Source organism: Ranitomeya variabilis, chromosome 2 (genome assembly GCF_051348905.1).
Source record: "Ranitomeya variabilis isolate aRanVar5 chromosome 2, aRanVar5.hap1, whole genome shotgun sequence".
NCBI classification, from domain to species: domain Eukaryota; kingdom Metazoa; phylum Chordata; class Amphibia; order Anura; family Dendrobatidae; genus Ranitomeya; species Ranitomeya variabilis.
In genome coordinates this window covers 298725846-298746889 of record NC_135233.1, presented here as the reverse complement: position 1 = coordinate 298746889, position 21044 = coordinate 298725846, and the positions used below count along the sequence as shown (strand labels likewise).

Here is a 21044-nt window from a genome sequence, read left to right as displayed (position 1 = left end):
ATCACCACTCTGAAGCTGGCTGCAGGATCCAGCCATTTTCAGGACCTTTACTCTTCTCCGATGCTGAAAAGGCAAAGTTGCCTCTGCTTGCAGCATGGGAGAGAGCACAGTTCAGGCCAGCGGCTCACCCATACTGTATGCTTGATCTGTGGTACATCTTGCCCTGGCCGCAGACAGCTGGGGAGGAAGGGGAAAGGTGCGCCCCTGAAGAGAGCGCTTGAGGAAACCCCTTTAACAGCATTCATACAGGGGATACAGTTTGTATGTTGTTCCATTGATAAACTTCAACAATGGCCACCACCTCCATGTGTAGACCACTAGTAGGCTTTGAGTAAACCCATACAGAAAAGCTGCTATGACGTTGTCTGTCTTTTTGCTGCTGACGGATGCATAAAAACAAAAGGCATTTGGTGTATCCCTCATAGTCACATTTATGATGGCTTCATTCACAAATGAAGGGTATTGCTATGGATTGGGGTAAGCGACTTGGCATGAGTGCAATAAGTGATTGTCAGTACATTTTACAAAATGCTAAAGCTCTACAAAAAAAAAAACCAGACATGAATATTAGATACCATTCACACACTGCACGTAAAAACATAATACAGAATTGCTGGCTGGATCCTCACAGACTCGTAAAAATTGCATCATTGCCAGAGAGGACATAACACAGAACTCCCTCCATGGAGAAAGTCCAATGATATACACATTAAAAATAACAATTTATGGTTACAATTTTTGCAAGAAAATAACATACATTTTTTTCCAGCATGGAAGTGTTAAATTATACACAATAAAAACCTCGGTAAGATGCTTTAGGTTAGGGTATTGCAAAAGTGACAGTCAACCATTGTTGCTACTGATATACTGTAGAATACATTGTCCTGCAACGGCTTCATTCAGCACAAGTGTCTGACAACCACCTCCGTGAACACATTGAATGTGGCAGTAAACTACCTGCTGTGCGATCCGGAGGCACCAACATGCAAGAAACCACTGCGATTCTATCCAGTGGAGGTTTCCAGACAACTTCTGCCATTAGTCCAATTCCCCCGTGTTGTGCTCTGTTCTCCACTGAGTTTGAGGCACTTTCTGGCTAGCAACACTTGCATCAGTGATGAGCGATCCTCTGGTGATCAACACTTGACACCTCATCATACAGTCAGGATCTCAAATTCCTCCTCCTCAAATAGTTTATCCGTGGATTCAATTAGCTCTGTCAGGAAAGAGAAATGGTCTCATCACCGAGTACAACACACTGTCCTCTTTATGCCCACTAAAACAATTGAAAGATTTCTAGCTGTTGTACATATTTGCACCTAGTCAGGGAACCATTGATGCACATTATGTTGTCCCTTGGATGCGCCCACCCCGACGCACGTTTTGGCACCTCCACCCAATGGTTCCCTGACTAGGTGCAAATATGTACAACTAGAAATCATTTAACCGTTTTAGTGGGCATATCTAACACTTCTTCTGCAGCATGCCACTGTAGCCATGACCTTTACAGGCAATACTATTTGCACTATTATCTTGCTCTAGTCCATTCGGATAAGTTGCTGCTTTTTACCCCCCTGGTATTTCTTGCACAGGCCCTTTAACTTCTCGCTTCTCCTTGATTCCATCTTCTACCTGCACACACACATACAGTGGGGGAAATAAGCATTTGATCCCTTGCTGATTTTGTAACTTTGCCCACTGACAAAGACATGAACAGTCTATAATTTTAAGGGTAGATTAATTTTAACATTGAGAGATAGAATATGAAAAATAAAATCCAGAAAATCACATTGTATAAATTATATAAATAAGTATTTGATCCCCCACCAACCATTAAGAGTTCTGTCTCCTACAGACTGGTTAGACGCTCCTAATCAACTTTTTACCTGCATTAAAGACAGCTGTCTTACATAGTCACCTTTATAAAAGACTCCTGTCTGCAGACTCAATTAATCAGTCAGAGTATAACCTCTACAACATGGGCAAGACCAAAGAGCTTTATAAGGATGTCAGGGACAAGATCATAGGCCTGCACAAAGCTGGAATAGGCTAGAAAACCATAAGTAAGACACTGGGTGAGAAGGAGACAACTGTTGGTGCAATAGTAAGAAAATGGAAGAAATACAAAATGACTGTCAATGGACATCGATCTGGGGCACCATGCAAAATCTCACCTCGTGGGGTATCCTTGATCATGAGGGTGAGAGATCAGCCTAAAACTACAAGGGGGAACTTGTTAATGATCTCAAGGCCGCTGGGACCACAGTCACCAAGAAAACCATTGGTAATAACATTACGCCGTAAAGGTTTAAAATCCTGCAGTGCCCGCAAGGTCCCCCTGCCCAAGAAGGCACATGTGCAGGCCCGTCTGATGTTTGCCAATAAACTCCTGGATGATTCTGTGAGTGATTGGGAGAAGGTGCTGTGGTCAGATGAGACAAAAAAAAAATTGAGGTCTTTGGCATTAACTCAACTTGCCGTGTTTGGAGGAAGAGAAATGCTGCCTATGACCCAAAGAACACAGTTCCCACTGTCAAGCAGGGAGGTGGAAACATTATGTTTTGGGGATGTTTCTCTGCTAAGGGCACAGGACTACTTCACCGCATTAATGGGAGAATGGATGGAGCCATGTACCATAAAAGCCTGAGTGACAACATCCTTCCCTCCGCCAGGACGTAAAAAAATGGGTCGTGGCTGGGTCTTCCAGCAAGACAGTGACCCAAAACATAAAGCCAAGGCAACAAAGGAGTGGCTCAAAAAGAAGCACATTAAGGTCATTAAGGCCCTGAAATTCCTGGTAACAACCCTGCACCTTGACTACCTGCACCTTGACTTTCTGATAAAACCTGTGTGGCCAAATTGCTGAGATAGAAAGGAAATCACAGTGCAAAGCATAGATCATACTTACAGAAATCAGCTGTTCGAGTGATCTCACCAGAAAGACTTTATAATCCAGCCCTTCACCATGCCAAACATTTGAGAAAGAATAAGTTAACATAAAGTGCTCACTGACACTGGTGTGGTCCTGTAATAGGAGCCATCAATGTAACAAGTCAGTGTATGATATTTGTTTTTTCCGAATTGTCTCACTTACAGATGATAGTTGAATAATGGAAAAGTGGAAGCGCTTAGAAACCACACCAACTCAGCCACAAGGCAGGAGGAACATGTAAGGTTACAGAGCAGGGTCACCGAATGATGAGGAGGAGACAGCAGAAAATGTAGAGTCCAAACCTTCTCTGGTATTAACATCAGAAGAAAAACTGAGCACCAGGAGCTTCATGGCCTTGCAGATGCATGCAAGCTTTACATCCCCAAGCACAATGCCAAGCATCGGATGGAGTGGTGTAAAGCTCCACCACTGGACTCTGGAGCAGTGGAGGGATGATTTGCACATTTCTACATGGCAATCTGATGGAAGAGTGCATGTTTGGTGAATGTCAGGAGAAAATGTGCCAGCTATAAAAGTTGGTGAAGGAGGAATAATGGGGTTGTCCTTCAGGGGTTGGCTTAGGTGCCTTCATTCCAGTGCAGTGAAATCTTAATGGCTCAGCAAATCAAGACATTTTGGACAATTGTATGTTTCCAACTTTGCAGGAACAGTTTGGGGGAAGGTGCTCTTCTGTTCCAGCAGCATTGTTTGCAGTGCAGACATCAAGGTCCATAAAGCCATGGTTAGTGGAGTTTGGTGCGAAAGAACATGACTGATCAAACAGACCTCAACCACATCCCAACACCTTTCAGATTAACTAAAATGGAGATTGCAAGCCAGGCAAGCTCATCCAACATCAGGGAACTTAGAAATGTTCTTCTGAGCAATTACATCCACCGACACCTCCAAAATCTTGTAGAAAACCTTCCCAGAAAAATAGAAGCTTTTGTAGCAGCAAAAATCAGAGGAGGACTTACTCCATATTAATGTCCATGGCTTTAGAATGTGAAGTCATAAAATTTGTAGGTGTCCCAATAGTTGTGTCCATGTAGTGTATGTATTCTTAGTGCCAATAAATATAATAATACAATAAAATTCAGGTTTCCTCTGTAAGTGTAGCTGGAGGGTAGTCGTGCACTAAAGAGAATGTAAATATCAGCAGATAGAAACTGTTTGCGTAAACTAGTGAACAACAAAATAATTTTTGTCCAGTTCCTAAAATTTCATTATCGGGGTTCATCAAGCTATATGTAATACCGATATGCAGGGAAAAAAAAGATCCACATTTGTGAAACACTATGGAAGTGATGAATGAACCCATGCAAAGGTTTTCGCATCTCAAAGTCATGGTCTATCACTATCTGATGGGTCAGGGCCAACCGCTCGGACCACCAAAATCCTGAGGAAGAAGGTGCCACAGCGTTAGTTTTGCAATGTACCCATCTAAGGTTTTTTTTTCTGCTCAGCTGAACATGTCAAATGTCGGTCATTTTACTAACCTGCACCTGTTGTGGAGACCTCGGGCTTGGTTGGCGGTATGAATGGAGGCCAGTGTGGAGGGTGCTTTGGTGCAAGTTCAAACATCCGTAAACTCCGCTTCTTTAATATTTCCTGCAATAAAAAAAAAGAATATAAACATTTGGTATGCATCTATAAATATGACATAAAATATTATATTCAATACATTGTATTTACATTCAAAATAACTGATAAAATAGTATAAGGAAAAGAGATTAAACAAATATTGATTAAATACTTGGTCCTTGAGTGCCCTGCAGGACTTTAATCCATGAAGGTGTAGTGTGTTACTAAAGGTAATGTTTAAGACTGTGGTCCAGCTCTCTTCAGGTCATTGACCAGGTCCTAGTTCTGGGCTGATTCCTGACCTTTCTCTCATTCATCCTTACCTCACAAGGTGAGATCTTGCATGGAACCCCAGACCGATGAAGATTGACAGCCACCTTGCGTTTCTTCCATTTTCTAATAATTGTGCCAACAGTTGTGGCTTTCTTACCAATCTGCTTGCCTATTATCCAGTAGCCCATCACAGGATTGTGCAGGTCTACAATGTTGTCCCTGGTGTCCTTAGACAGCTCTTTGGTTTTGGCCATGGTGGAGATGTTGGGTATAATTGATTGATTGAGTGTGTGGACAGATGTCTTTTATACAGATAATGAGTTCACATAGGTGCCATTACTACAACTAATGATTGCAGAGTAGTAGGGCTTCTTAAAGAAAAACTATCAGGTCTGTGAGAGCCAGAATTCTTGCTGGTTGGTAACTCAAATTCTTATTTCATGCAATAAAATGCAATTTAGTTATTTAAAAAATTAATAAACAATGTGATTTTGTGGTCTTTATTGAAATATTTATATTGTCTGGATAATGCTGCTATCACAGACAGACGATGGTTATGTAGCACAGCCGGTATCTATGGAGTGTACAGGCGGCTCAACATGTGCTAAGTGTAGAGGTTCGAAATATGTATCAGCAAAAACAAACAAACAAAAAAGAAAAAAACTTACTTTCTCTACAGTAGTACACCAGGTATCAAAATCTGCTTCTTCTTTGCAAAAAAAGCCCTGGGAAAGACGGCAAAACAGACTTACCAAAGATATCATAAGTCAATTAAATAAGTAGCAAACACTTGAAATGCAGATTGGAAAACAATATTCACTCCATAATCCCACTGTCACCAATGTACTGAAATACAGGGTTGTGATTACTGATGTCATACGGTCGGATTCACCGGAGCATGTGATAAATCTATGACTGGTAATTATATACATCTTTTAACGTGGCTACGTCTTGATACCGTATCATTGCCATTAAGATTGGGTTAACCTTAAATTTACTTACTAATGCCACAGAAGGGTCCAGATTCAGAATCTTCATCCTATTAGGATTTTTTTGGCAGTGGTAAGTGTGATCCTGCACTGTGCCGGCTTCTTCTGGCTCCACAAACATCTGCGTTGTGTGAGGATCCAAGTAAATAAGCTCATCACCTTCGCAAAAAAAAAAGACACTAAAATAAAGTATATGTGAATTGTATATTACAGATGGACTCATGTTCATTGTTCTTGCCTCATTAATAGTTGGGAAAATAATCTTTTCATTGGACTATACATCTTTCAATAAGTAATGAATAAAGAATACTGCTACAGAGGATACAAGTTTATTAATGATGTCTTCTTTCCCATGACTTTACTGCAGGTCAGCCATGGTCTGTAGGATCACACCCCATCATGAGTTATGCACAATTGTTAAATGGATGGTGGTGCCATTATTTGCCACCAGTTCTGGACCTGGCCTGAACAGCTGCAGGAGGAACAGGTTCTCCAAGCTTACAAGATATGCCCTCCAGTAATTAATAGTTCCCTGCCCCATAGTTCATTGTCAGCTTACCTGAAAAGCCTATGAAGTAATAGGCATTATTTGGTTTTCCACCTAGCGCTCCTAGTGACTGCGGCATTTTAAAACATTCCTGTAGAGAGAAAGTTGTGCGAATGTTACAGCTGCTCCATCAGACCACCCACCGCACAGTGATCGGCTGATTGCTGCCTGACCTCATCATGCACCCTGAGGTTAGGGACAGCGGTTTGTGTGTATTACTTGTAAGACTGGCATTATTGTACGCCAACAGCTTTTGTAGGGATCTGGTCTCGATAGTCCCTATTGACATACACTGTTTGGACGTATGGATTAGAAAGAGGAAACCTCATGTTCAGAACTTCAGCTGATCACAAGTAAAGTCACAAGAGTAAAATCGCTGGTAATCAAATAATTATTAAAGGATATGGATTTGCACAGTCAGCCTTTTATAGCCTCTGCGTTTTGCTTGCTGCAGAAGGAGTTAACGGAGAATCTGTCAGTGAGCTTATTTTGACATGATAGTTTGCAACTCTTAACCTTGTTCTTCTGAGCTCCTCTCAGCTGATTTATGATCACATGAAAGTTCAGCTGAATTTTGTAGTCAGTGATGAGTCCTGATGAGCTCAAAAGAAGGGAGAAAAGAGTTATAAGTAGTGATGAGCAAACATGTGTTATCCGAGCATACTCAGGTGCTAACCGAGTAAATTCAGCGTGCTCTAATAATATGTTCCAAGTCCCCGCGGCTCCATGTCCCACGGCTGTTCGACAGCCACAACACATGCAGGCGCACGGACTCGAACATATTATTCGAGCATGCCAAAGTGACCATTAGCACACAAGCATGCTCAGATAACACCTTATCCCAGCACTCATATCAGAATGATGGAGTAACTAAGAATCCCATGTTGGATTCTGAGCTGACTCACTCTGCAGCCAGCAATAGCCAGTGCAATCCAGAGCCTCCAGAAGGCTGAAAGAAAAAATATTTAGCCAAATTCAATTGCAAAATTTATTTTATCCAACAATACATATATTTAGTCAGAAACTATTGCCACAGGTTGTATCCATATACCTGTATAGAAAAGTTTATCTTCTAAAAACCATAACATGTGAGGAGCAGACTTACCTTAAAAGCATCAATATACACAGGATTAATCTGGTTAATTCCCAAACGCAGCGGTACGACTAGCAGCAGCGGTCTCCACGCAGCACGCGGATCTGATGTGTCTCTACCTCTGCTCCAAGCACTTTGGTGTGTGTACGCCTCGCTCTGCAGGGTGCTCCACGTATGGGGCCGATGGCGGCACATTTTCCCTACAGCAATAAAACAACCACCAGGTCAATGCGGATACTTTCTACAGTGTATATACAGTACATACATGGCATAGTCATTATATAGAAAGCGAAGAAGTGCAATTTATAACATAACAATAATACATATACACTGTGTTCCAGGTTATTACGCAAATTGGATTTAAGTGTCAAAACGATTTAATTGTTTTGTTTTTCAAATGAACTCATCGATGGCATTGTGTCTCAGGGCTCATTGAATCACTGAAATCAATCTTAAACACGTGATAATTAGTTTTCCAGGTGATTCTAATTAAAGGAAAACTACTTAAAAATGATGTTCCACATTATTAAGCAGGTCAGTTTTCCAGTAACATGGGAAAGAAAAAGGATCTCTCTGCTGCCGAAAAGCATCAAATAGTGCAATGCCTTGGTCAAGGGATGAAAACATTAGATATTTCTTGAAAATTTAAGCGTGATCATCGTACTGTTAAGAGATTTGTGACTGAATCTGAGCACAGTCGTGTTCATGCTGATAAAGGCATAATGAGGAAGGTTTCTGCCAGGCAAGTTCATCGGATAAAGAGAGCAGCCGCTAAAAAGCCATTACAAACCAGCAAACAGATATTTGAAGCCGCTGATGCCTCTGGAGTCCCTCGATCCTCAAGGTGTAGGTTCCTTCAAAGGCTTGCTTTGGTTCATAAACCTACTATTTGGCCACCCCTAAACAGTGTTCACAAGCAGAAACGGTTGCAGTGGGCCCAGACATACATAAAGATTAATTTTCAAACAGTCTTGTTTACTGATGAGTGTCGGACAACCCTGGATGGTCCAGATGGATGGAGTAGTGGATGATTGGTGGATGGCCACCATGTCCCAACAAGGCTGCAACGTCAGCAAGGAGGTGGAGGAGTCATGTTTTGGGCCGGAATCATGGAGAAACAGCTGGTAGGGCCCTTTAAAGTTCCTGAAGATTTGAAAATGATCTCTGCAAAGTATATAGAGTTTCTGACTGACAACTTTCTTCCATGGTATAAAAAGCAGAAACGTGCCTTCAGGAGCAAAATCATCTTCATGCTGACAATGCCCCATCTCATGCTGCAAAGAAAACCTCTGAGTCATTGGCTGCTATGGGCATAAAAGGAGATAAACTCATGGTGTGGCCGCCATCCTCCCCTGACCTCAACCCTATAGAGAACCTTTGGAGTATCATCAAGCAAAAGATCTATGAGGGTGGGAGGCAGTTCACATCAAAACAGCAGCTCTGGGAGGCTATTCTGACTTCATGCAAAGAAATACAAGCAGAAACTCTCCAAAAACTCACAAGCTCAATGGATGCAAGAATTGTGAAGGTGATATCAAAGAAGGGGTCCTATGTTAACATGTAACTTGGCCTGTTAGGATGTTTTGGAGTTAAATAGCTTTTTTGTTCAGTGAATGTGACCTCCTAATGCTGCAAATTCCACAAAAGCAGGCATTTCTAAAAGCAGATGTAGTTATACATTATTCGTCCCTACTGCCTGTTGTGGTAGGGCATCTGACTACTCTAAGGGCCCAACGGACAGTCTACTGTGTATGGGGTCTCCCAACTGGCCCCCGATAGATGATGGTGGGCGACATACGGATCCAGCCTGTCCAATTTCAGACTTCCAATCCATTTGTTCTCAGTGAGATAAGCTGTCACCAGCGGAGTCTGGCAGCGGCTTTCTCATAGAACACACAGTACTAAGCAAAGCGAGCGCCTGTGTACGGGGAAGTCGGGAGAGAAAGATGTCTGGTAAACCATAGTTCAGTGTACTGCTATCTTTTGCACATGGGGCCCTTAAAGGGGTTATTTGGGACATTACCTTTGTGTATGGAGCTGGGAGCTAACATGCAGGTAGCTGGGTAGACAGAACAGCGTCTTCTCTTCCTCTCTGCTGATGGAGTGTGCTGCCTACCTATCTGTGTGCAGCCGGCTGTCAATCACTAAGATGTCTGCAGTGACGCCCCATCGACAGAACAGACCAGAAGAGAAAGTGCTGCTCTGTTGACAAGAGGTGAAACAAAGCAGGGAAATCGCCTGCCGAGATGGTCACTGTGCAGAACAGGCAGATTGTCATCAATTACCTGCCTGTTAGATCTTAATCCCATACACAAAACTGTAGAGAACTCTTCACATGTAACAAATGGCTTCTGGCCCATTGACAGCAATATATTGTTAAGAAACTATGGCCTTGATGCATCAAGACTGACGATTCTCCTGTTGGCCTTACTGATCGGGTGTGTTGGAGCTGACGCTCCTGATTCATTAAGAGGCACACCCCTCCTTACCGAATCCTGCGAGGTGCATACTGGCGTGCCTTGCCGCATTCAATGCTGAGCAGGCGCACAGCCACAATCGGCAGCGGCACACCGGCTCCTGTCAGAGCTGTTCTATTACTGCACTATGCAGCAAGAGCGGGTCCAATTATTATGTGTTGCTAGTCACACTGCCAGAGTTTTCTTTTAATTCTGTTCCTTCTATCCACTGAAATTGGTGCTAAAAACAATTATTTTGATAGATACACTGAAGCTGTCGGCTCTTTATTGCTTACTGGTTGGTTTTCACAGGCAGATAAATAAACGGGTTCTAAAAAGAAGAAAACACAACTTACTTATATCTTCGATGACCACTGTGTTATCCATTGAAACATAAACAGCTAAGGAGTTCCACTCATCAAACAGAGCGAGTTTCCTGTGATAACAAAAAAATGGATAAACTTAATTTATGCTCAAAATAGTTGACATTACATGATGGACAGACAGCGTGCTTTACTTACTTTAAAACCTGAGCCACAGTATTTGGTCCAAACCATTCTCCTATAGACTTTCCTTCTCCAACTCCCATCTGTGCTGATTTATTATCCACAAAATAAAGAGAAAAAAAAGTACAAAATTATATTTGATCTGCAAATAAAGTGTTAAAAGTTTTGAAAAAAAGCATCACTTACATGTAACACAATGTAATATGAGAGCTAATAAAATAATGGTTCTCGTAAGCATTCGCCCGCTCATATCCCCTGGAGCACTCTAGAAGGAAACTTCCCAGTAAATGTGATTATCCAAATCAAAGCCGCCAATGTAAAACATGAAGAGCGTCAGTCTGCCACATCAGGAGCGGCTTCTCTCCACTGTGCCGCATAGTCCGAGCACAAAATGCCCCTCTGATGTCCATGCGCCATAAAGCTAATCCGATCTGTCACCAGATTTTACAATATAGTCGGAATACACTGTTGCATAGATCTGAGACCTGATGAAGCTGCTCTATTTACTTTGATTAATCCTTCTTCTATGTAATCCTTCTTTAAAGTTTTTCTACCTTATATTAAAATAAGCCTGGACTCACAAAATGCTCATTTTGAGATCACAATTATACAGCCATTTTAATACAGATATTATAGACCTAATGAGGCTGATGTACTTACTATGAATAAGTATTTATTACTGTTTGCAGTTTGTATTGTAAGGTCTGGATTGAGGAACTTATAACATATAAAACAGTATGTTTCTTCAGATTAATCTTTACACTAAGCTTCAGGCATTTAGTACCAATCTGAAATGACTGCCTGAAGCCAGTTCCTCTTATGTAGCCAATCACCTGATGTAACCTACTACTGCTGCCATACTACCGCTGCCATACTACCGCTGCCATACTACTGCTGCCATAATACTGCTGCCATAATACAGCTGCCATAATACAGCTGCCATAATACTGCTGCCATACTACCGCTGCCATACTACCGCTGCCATACTACCGCTGCCATAATACTGCTGCCATACAACTGCTGCCATACTACCGCTGCCATAATACTGCTGCCATAATACTGCTGCCATACTACCGCTGCCATAATACTGCTGCCATAATACTGCTGCCATACTACCGCTGCCATAATACCGCTGCCAGAATACCGCTGCCAGAATACCGCTGCCAGAATACCGCTGCCATAATACCGCTGCCATACTACTGCTGCCATAATACCGCTGCCATACTACTGCTGCCATAATACCGCTGCCATAATACTGCTGCCATAATACCGCTGCCATACTACTGCTGCCATAATACCGCTGCCATACTACTGCTGCCATAATACCGCTGCCATAATACTGCTGCCATACTACCGCTGCCATACTACCGCTGCCATAATACGGCTGCCATAATACTGCTGTGTAAACATTGTGCTGCTGTCACTATTAAGGCCTCAAGGAAGACCATGAGCAGAACAGTCTCCTTCAGATCTCAATTCTACACAAAGAATCACCAAGTGCTCTAAATACATTTTTCAGATATTTCCATATATCATATTTTGATATTTAAATCTGCACTTGGTCCAGTAAATGTAGTTAGGATTTTCCCATATTCACTGTAGTAAGATCCTGTGAATCTATAAAGGTCTGCGTGGCCGCATTGGCCGGACTCTGCCTGCAGGTTTCTCAGGTTCTACTTCGGTCTTCTTGCATGAAGTGAATAGAGACAAAGATGGTCCAGATCCTCCCTCCGTCTACATAATCTGGTGAGGGAGGACAGACGACAAGACCGGAGCTGTAAGGACGAGTAAAGTACTACGGTAATGAGTGCTGTAGGAGACTGGAGTGCAGAGGAATACAGATGCCAGCGACTACAATGGCACCGGATGAGCCCGAACTAGTAGTTCCCTCAATGTCATCGTCCAGCTTAGACTACAAGCAGTAATATGTACTAATCTGTGAATCTGTCAGCAGGTTTTTGCTAACCCATCAGAGAGCAGCATAATGTAGGGGCAGAGACCCTGATTCCAGTAATGCTTCACTTACTGGGCTGCTTGCTGCAGATTTGCTAAAAAAAAAAAAAAAAATCAATCAATCACTAATTTCTCTGCTGCAGTTCTCTGAATGCCGAGCTCTGTATAACCCTGACTGCACTATGGACTGGAGGACTACATGGCAGCAAGTTTACTGGTCCTCTAGTGATAATCTTCTTCTGATAAAACTTATCCAAATTACAGCAAGCAGTCCAGTAAGTGACACATTGCCGTAATCTCTGTCTCTGCATTATGCTGCTGTCAGATTAGGTGGCTAAAACTTGATACATTCCTTTTAAGAAGTAACACTCAGTAAGGCTCTGTTCCTACCAATGTCAGGAGCCACAACTGGAGATTTAATAATTTTTAACAAAAAACAAAACACAGCAACCTGAACTTTTTTCCACTGAAGGGGCTGTCCAGTCTCCTCAGAAGAAAAGTATAAAGGCACTATGTGACTGCAGACTGCCAAACCGTGAGAGTTTGTGATGTGCACACAGTCACGATTCCCCTCTATGACCAGTACGAGTGGTAATCATGTAACCACACATATGCCATTTGTATACTTACAGTCACGTGCCACCTTGTCTCATCTGAAAGGTGCTGTCTTCTAATGAGAGAAGACAGGTGAGGCTAGGTGGCACGTGACCAACAACTTGCACGATGAATACAGAGGAATCCTGACAGTGTGTGTATTATTCACAATCATGACTTGGCAGTCTGTGGTAACATGGTGGGACTGCACACTTTTCTCCAGAATAAAACTGACAAACCTCATTATAGTCAATGGGGTTTGTTCAGTGCTGTTTGTCTCACTAATTTGACAGACGCTCCCTGAGGAAGTGAGTGACGCAAAACACGTGTTGGGCTTGTGGTGCAGTGCGCTTTTTTGGACAGTACTAAGGGTAATTACCTGCTCTTACTTACCCAATATGTTTTAGGTGCCTATCTTAAATATAACACATTGTTTACTGTGATGTTACATGCCTATCCTTTCATGTGGTCGCTACAGCCCTTTATTGTGCTACATAAACTATTTCAATGCTACTCTATAGTAGAGGTGTATATATACAACCCCTGGCAAACCTTATAGAATCATTGGCCTTGGAGGATGTTCATTCAGGTTGTTTAATTTTGTAGAATAAAAAGCAGATCACAGACATGGCACAAAACTAAAGTCATTTCAAATGGCAACTTTCTGGCTTTAAGAAACACTAAAAGAAATCAGGAACAAAAAATGTGGTAGTCAGTAATGGTTACTTTTTTATCCAAGCATAGGAGAAAAATTATGGAAACACTCAATTCTGAGGAAAAAATTATGAAATCACTCTGTAAATTTTAATTTCCAAACTAACACCTGCATCAAATTAGATCTGCTCGTTAGTCTGCATCTAAAAAGGAGTGATCACACCTTGCAGAGCTATTGCAACCAAGTGGACTGACATGAATCATGGCTCCAACACGAGAGATGTCAATTGAAACAAAGGAGAAGATTATCAAACTCTTAAAAGAGGGTAAATCATCACGCAATGTTGCAAAAGATGTTGGTTGTTCACAGACAGCTGTGTCTAAAATCTGGACCAAATACACACAACATGGGAAGGTTGTTAAAGACAAACATACTGGTAGACCAAGGAAGACATCAAAGCGTCAAGACTGGAAACTTAAAGCAATATCTCCAAAACCGGAAATGCACAAGAAAACAAATGAGGAACGAATGGGTGGAAACTGTCTGTGACCGAACTGTAAGAAAAGGAAATGGGATTTACATAGAGAAAAGCTAAACCAAAGCCATCATTAACACCTAAACAGTAAAAACAAGGTTACAATGGGCTAAGGAAAAGCAATCATGGACTGTGGATGACTGGATGAAAGTCATATTCAGTGATGAATCGCGAATCTGCATTGGGCAAGGTGATGATGCTGGAACTTTTGTTTGGTGCCGTTCCAATGAGGTTTATAAAGATGACTGCCTGTAGAGAACATGCAAATTTCCACAGTCATTGATGATATGGGGCTGAATGTCAGGTAAAGGCACTGGGGAGATGGCTGTCATTGCATATTCAATAAATGCACAAGTTTATGTTGATATTTTGGACACTTTTCTTATCCCATAAACTGAAAGGATGTTTGAGGATGATGAAATCATTTTTCAAGATGATAATGAATCCTGCCATAGAGCAAAAACTGTTCCTTGAAAAAAAGACACATAAGGTCAATGTCATGGCCTGCAAATAGTCCGGATCTCAATCCAATTGAAAATCTTTGGTGGAAGTTGAAGAAAATGGTCCATGACAAGGCTCCAAACTGCAAAGCTGCTCTGGCAACAGCAATCAGAGAAAGTTGGAGCCAGATTGATGAAGAGTACTGTTTGACACTCATTAAGTCCATGCCTCAGAGACTGCAAGCTGTTATAAAAGCCAGAGGTGGTGCAACAAAATACTAGTGATGTGTTGGAGTTTGTTTTTTATGATTCCATAATTTTTCCCCTATGCTTGGTTAAAAAAAGTAACCATTACTGACTACCACATTTTTTGTTCTTGATTTCTTTTAGTGTTTCTTAAAGCCAGAAAGTTGTCATTTGAAATGACTTTAGTTTTGCGCCATGTCTGTGATCTGCTTTTTTTCTACAAAATTAAACAACTGAATGAACATCCTCCAAGGTCGGTGATTCCATAATTTTTGCCAGGAGTTGTATATCTGGTTTGTAAGATAGAGGGAGTAGGGAGGTAATAATTCCATTAAAGAATGTATTATTCAGAAATAACCTGTGATAGACATATTTAAGAAATGGATAATACCACCCCATGCTCCATAAGACATATGTTGTAATAGAATTATATGCAATGACATTGCTGGCATTTGTGTATAGAAAAAGCAGTTTATCAATAATTATATATAACCCGGTCCAAGCTCCTGCCATCACATTGTTCATCAGCGATCAAACTTTGTAACCTCACCGTTTGTTCTTAATGTATCATAATAAAGGTTTGTAATTTTTTTTTAAAATTTCTGGACTCCCTTTCCTGTTTTTTGTTTTTTTTTAACCGTTCAACCCCCACAGCTTTTAACATTGTTGCATTTTCTTTTTTCGCTCTCGTTTCCAGAGCCATAACTTTTATTTTTCCGTCAATATGGTCATGTGGGGGCTTATTTTTTGCGGGACGAGTTGTACTTTTGAATGACACCATTGGTTTTACCATGTCATATACTAGAAAACGGGGAAAAAATTCCAAGTGCGGTGAAATTGCAAAAAAAAAGTGCAATCCCACACTGGTTTTTTGTTTGGCTATTTTGCTAGGTTCACTAAATGCTAAAACTGACCAGCCATTGTGATTCTCCAGGTCATTACGAGTTCATAGACACCAAACATGTCTAGGTTACTTTTTATCTAAGTGGTAAAAAAAAAATCCAAACTTTGCTTAAAAGAAAGAAAAAAAAAAAATTTGTGCAATTGTCCGATACCCGTAGCGTCTCCATTTTTCGTGATCTTGGGTTGGGTAAGGGCTTATTTTTTTTGCGTGCCGAGCTGACGTTTTTAATGATACCATTTCGGTACAGATAACATCTTTTGATCGCCCGTTATAGCATTTTAATGCAATGTCGTAGTGACCAAAAAACGTAATTGAATTTTTTTCTCGTTACGCCGTTTAGCGATCCAGTTAATTTTTTTTTTTATTGATAGATTGGGCGATTGTGAACGCAGCAATACCAAATATGTGTATGTTTGATTTTTTTATTGTTTTATTTTGAATGGGGCAAAAGGGGGGTGAGTTGAGCTTTTTTTTCATATTTTTTTTTTTTTAATTTTTAACTTTTGCCTTGCTTCAATAGTGTCCATGGGAGGCTAGAAGCTGGCATAGCCTGATCGGCTCTGCTACATAGAAGCGATACTAATATCGCCCCTATGTAGCTGAATTACAGCATTGCTATGAGCGCCGACCACAGGGTGGCGCTCACAGCAATCTGGCATCAACAACCATAGAGGTCTGCAGGAGACCTCTGGCTGTTATGCCAACACACCGATGACCCCCGATCATGTGACGGGAGGGTCAGCGGTGCGTGCATTTCCAGCCGGATGGCCGGAAGCGCTTGTTAAATGCCACTGTCAGAGTTTGACAGTGGCATTTAACTAATTAATAGGTGTGGGCGGATCGCGATTCCTATTGCGGGCACATGTCAGCTGTACAAAACAGCTGACATGTCCTGGCTTTGATGCTGGCTCACCGCCGGAGCCCGCAACAAAGCGGGGGTTCTGCCATCGGATGTACTATTCCGTCTGATGGCAAAAAGGTGTTAAATTCAGAATGGCGTGGTCCAGAGAGAAAACATGATTTTTTTTTCAACAAGGAAATCTGGCATTAATTTAGGATTTTCACCAGAATAAAACTGACAAACCACATTCAATGGGGTTTGTTGAGTGTTGTTTGTGTCAGTCATTTGATGTATCAGTCCAATGCTTATCTAAGGGGACAGAAAAACATAATTCCAAGTTCAGGTGTGAACACGGCTTCATCCAATCCTTGGTGCATCCTATAGGGTCTCATGTCAGTAATATGGTGAACTCACATACTGATGTGGTAAAATATTTGTTATTATTCATGACTAGTGATATATCAGCTGTAATAACAATTGTGCATAAAATCCATCACTAAATGCATTGTTCTTACCCATTTGATGAATAGAATAACAGCTATTTTTCCTGTCCAAAAAGCACTGTAGGATTTGGTAATATTCTTCTGGCTGTGCTTTATATTTCTCCCATCTCCATCCTAAATGAAAAGGAAAACTGTAAGAGCCTGATGTGGACTTCAGATGTGTATCGGTGCGCAGTTCCGCAGATTCCCAGTCCGCTCTTTCCTTCTGTAAATGCTGCCAGACTCTCAGACATTGTTATGCCCTGTTTGTGTTGTTTGGTGGTCTGAGACATTTGCCCCTGCTCTTGGGTGGACAACCTGAGAGCACAGGGAGTGTACTCACTGACGGCGGCAGTCCTAGCGTAGTCTATGAAGCTGAAAAACGGGATGTGAATCGAAGGAATCAGCAAAAAATATAAAATTTAAAAAAAAAAGAGGATGGCTGTTTGGGATTTTTTAGCTATTTATTTAGCACATTTGTATAGTTGCTTAATATACCAAAAATCATTATTTATAACAATGACCACTACAGGCGCTCAATAATAACATTCACATGATAATATTAGCAATCCCATCTGCATTACTCACCTCTGCCCAGATGCTGGCAGACTAAGGCCTGCGCCAGCATCATCTGCCCACACCTCAGCATACATCCCCAGCCAGCATCAGATGACGGGCCGGTGCCTCCTGTTGATAAAGCAGACAATTTACAAGACCTGTACACAATTAGTGTTTCCATGTCGACATAAATAAGTAGCAAAAAAAATGTAAATGTGGATAGGAAAGTGGATGGGCTAGTTTAGGTACTAAAAAAATGCTGTATAATGAGCATTTACAGCAACACATATACAGCAAAGAGCAAGTACTCCAAATATAGAAAATATACAATCACATAATAACGGCGAGTATGATTTCATAAGCTTAGATACAGTATATGATGATCCATATAATATGAAATACTATTAAATTAAAGAAGAAGAAAGCTCAATGTACGAACAGTGATTTAATTGCTCTTTAAATCCTATCAAATGTTTTGGGCACTCCAGAGGAAAGAAGAGGTGTGTGGCGCCAGTCCTGGGAGGTGGATACACTAGACGTCATCTTACGCTCATTACCAAGTGTTATCCAATTCTAGACATCTCATATATTATGCACGTTCTAATGTGACAGTGCAAAATAAGCATCTATTGGTTATGGATCATTTTTATTTTTTGCAATCAGTAAAATGTTAAAATCCTTCACAAAAAAATAATTTTTTTAAAAAAGCAGGGTAAATGGAGACCTTTGGGGACACTGGAGCAGCAGAGCTGGAGTGGCATGGAAATTATTAGTCATATTAGTATTTAATCATTCTGTGCTTTTTGAGAAAGTCTTTGAACCCTGACAAGTCCTTTCATCAGACTATAGAGGTGAAGCTTTTCCGACTTAGTGACACCTCATATTTTGGCTGCCTGGGGGTGGGGGTGGTCACTAGAAGACGCGCTGCAGCTTACAGAATACCGTGTTATTTACTCCTACAGACTAATGACCGCTGCAGGCAATCAAGACCTAGAGCACATTGTTTTCTGTATATTCTTTAGGCAGGAAGTCATGTCTGCTCTAAACACTCTGGTTTTTGGCTCCGTTTAGGGACAATAAAAAAGACAAAAATGAAGGTGTCCTCATTCTGTCATATTATATGCTCTAATGGCCGACTGCCATATAAACTTCCCTGACTCCTCCAGAAAGAAATGAATTATAACGTCAAAGAAAAAAAGATATTTGGAAGAAAACAAATCATTTGGCAAGGTGCAGTTTTTCCTGAATGTGAGGCCCAGGAGAGGAGCCGCTTGATACTTACCTATGGGTGAAAATTTCTTTCTATATGTAAACCACAAACGGGAGGTAACGTCTGAGAGAAGATCACATTTTTCTGTAAGCAACAGAGAGTTTTTAGCAGTTAGCTGCAGCAAAAACATTTTCACCTGAAAACTTGACTTGTCTAAAATATTTGCTTTCCAGCAAAAAGAAAGAATATATAAAAACAGAAGTCCCAGTGAAAAAAAATACTGCTCCTTTATTGTCTGTGAACCCCCACCAAATGCCCAGAAACACTCCTTTTCTTGCCTACTGATGGTTTGTGGAAACCTTCAAATATTGGGTTTCTATTGCTCCCAGTCATCTAAAAGAGGAACCTTTTCTCTGTGGACGATCAAAACCAAAATTATTTGGCACGTTTTGCAAAAGTACCATAAATAAAAGGTTCAGCTTGTATAAGAAAACAACAACAAAAAATAAATCACAAATAAAAATCTTACAGGGCAAGATGAGTTTCAGCAGACAGCTATGGCTTTGTTCACACTGTTGTTGTAGCTTCCATTATAGAGCGAAGTTACAACGCCCTCAAGGCTGCCCAGACCATTGTGAGGGGCTGTACACACGGCTTTTAGACTCTGGCAAACACAAGTTGTTCCATAGGAAGACGCTTGCCTGTGCGACTCTTTCCCGCTGGAATTTTTTTATGCTTACAGTAGTGATCTTCATCCAAGTGGAAGCATCCTTAATACTCAGTCACTGCTTTTAACCTATACATAGCTAGTTGTTTTTACATTACTATGCAAATGTTCATTTTTTTCCATGTTTGTTAAAAGCAGTTGTCCAACTTTGGGGCCAAATTTTTTTTGTACTTATTTGTATGTCAAAAATCATTTTTACAATTGGGTTTAATTGAAAATGTTGCACTCTTTCTCTCCTATAGCCGCTGTATTACACAGTCTATTGCTGGCGGCAGAATGAGGTAATGGGGTCGACAACATTATCTTTATTTTACCAATAATATAGCTATGACACATATGGCAGTAATATATAGATATGACAGGTTCTCCTCCTCCTTACATTCTGCACAGTTCTCTCCATACAATGGCGGCCGGTGGAGCAGCATGTGACCAGACCTCTCCATCAGTCTCCTCCAATAAAAAACCTCACAAGAGAAAACGTTTTCTATTGGAGGAGACTGAAGGAGAGGTCTGGTCACATGCTCCTCCACCGGCCGCCATTGTATGGAGAGAACTGTGCAGGATGTAAGGAGGAGGAGAACCTGTCATATCTATATAATAATGAGTGTCCTCAACACATCTGATAAAATAATGTGGCCGACCCCGTTACCTCAGTCTGCCGCCAGCGCAAGACAGTGTAATACAGCGACTATAATGTAATAAAACCCAACTGCAAAAATGATTCTTCACCCCAATTGTATGCATTTAAGTATGAAAAAAAAAATTGTCCACAAAGTTAAATAAACCCTTTAAACCTTTTTTTTTTTTCGGGCAAGTTATGGAGCAGACTGGCCTGGAAAAGACGCTATGTGCTTAATAATCTCATTTCTGCATACAGAGCAGTAGCTTCAGCGTTATTTGCGACTTACTCTACCAACCTGTCTTAATGTCATATTGCTTTCCTAAAATGTAAACGGGCTCATCGGTGTCAGGGAGCTCTTCTAGTTCCAGGTAATCCGAGTCCACAATCTCGTTTTCATAGCTTGAAAAAACTTGAAATAAAAATGGCGACATATTATGCACATTATACAATACTTGTCTGCAAGTTTACAGAACAGAATCTAAAGCGCACTCCTAATATACGGTAACTCATAAATGATATTCTGTGTTTATTTCTAGGAGCAAAAAATATGGTGATACACTATTAATGGTCTTGTCCCAAGTGGAAACCCCCTTGATAGAGTGACTCTGCCCCGCCGCCATCAGAGCACACTGAAGTTTGGCCTTTACAAGCCCCAGGATCATTTGTGGTGGAAACTCCCCATCTTTCTCCTAAAGGATTTCTATCATCTGTGAACCGCTGAGATCCCTTCAAGAAACTTGTAATAAATCACACGTCAGCTCACGCTTTCTACATACTTACATGGGATAAACGTCCATTAATAATACAGAATTCTCCTTCCAGCTTCTCAGGCACTTTCATGGTTTTGGGTCATTCTGAAGCCACAGTTAACCCTCTGTTCTTCGCTATGGAGCAGAG

General features: G+C 41.1%; 1 protein-coding gene across 2 annotated transcripts in view; it reads right to left on the bottom strand.

Annotated features, from left to right (window-relative positions):
* Window positions 1-703: 703 nt before the first annotated feature.
* Window positions 704-21044, bottom strand: part of ATG4A (autophagy related 4A cysteine peptidase) — a 27845-nt gene continuing 7504 nt past the window's right edge. The window contains exons 1-13 of one of the 2 annotated variants that reach the window (XM_077285136.1): window positions 20928-20936; window positions 20443-20556; window positions 18871-18942; window positions 17619-17717; window positions 17064-17165; window positions 10396-10468; window positions 10231-10310; window positions 7431-7618; window positions 6338-6416; window positions 5792-5937; window positions 5458-5514; window positions 4432-4543; window positions 704-1216 (exon numbers count right to left, since the gene is read on the bottom strand). In XM_077285136.1, coding sequence (XP_077141251.1) covers window positions 1155-1216; window positions 4432-4543; window positions 5458-5514; window positions 5792-5937; window positions 6338-6416; window positions 7431-7618; window positions 10231-10310; window positions 10396-10468; window positions 17064-17165; window positions 17619-17679 — 960 coding nt within the window. In that variant the 5' untranslated portion in view covers window positions 17680-17717; window positions 18871-18942; window positions 20443-20556; window positions 20928-20936 and the 3' untranslated portion in view covers window positions 704-1154. Of the gene's footprint in view, window positions 1217-4431; window positions 4544-5457; window positions 5515-5791; window positions 5938-6337; window positions 6417-7430; window positions 7619-10230; window positions 10311-10395; window positions 10469-17063; window positions 17166-17618; window positions 17718-18870; window positions 18943-20442; window positions 20557-20927; window positions 20937-21044 lie in introns of those variants that run through there. The other variant, XM_077285135.1, reaches the window with a different exon arrangement.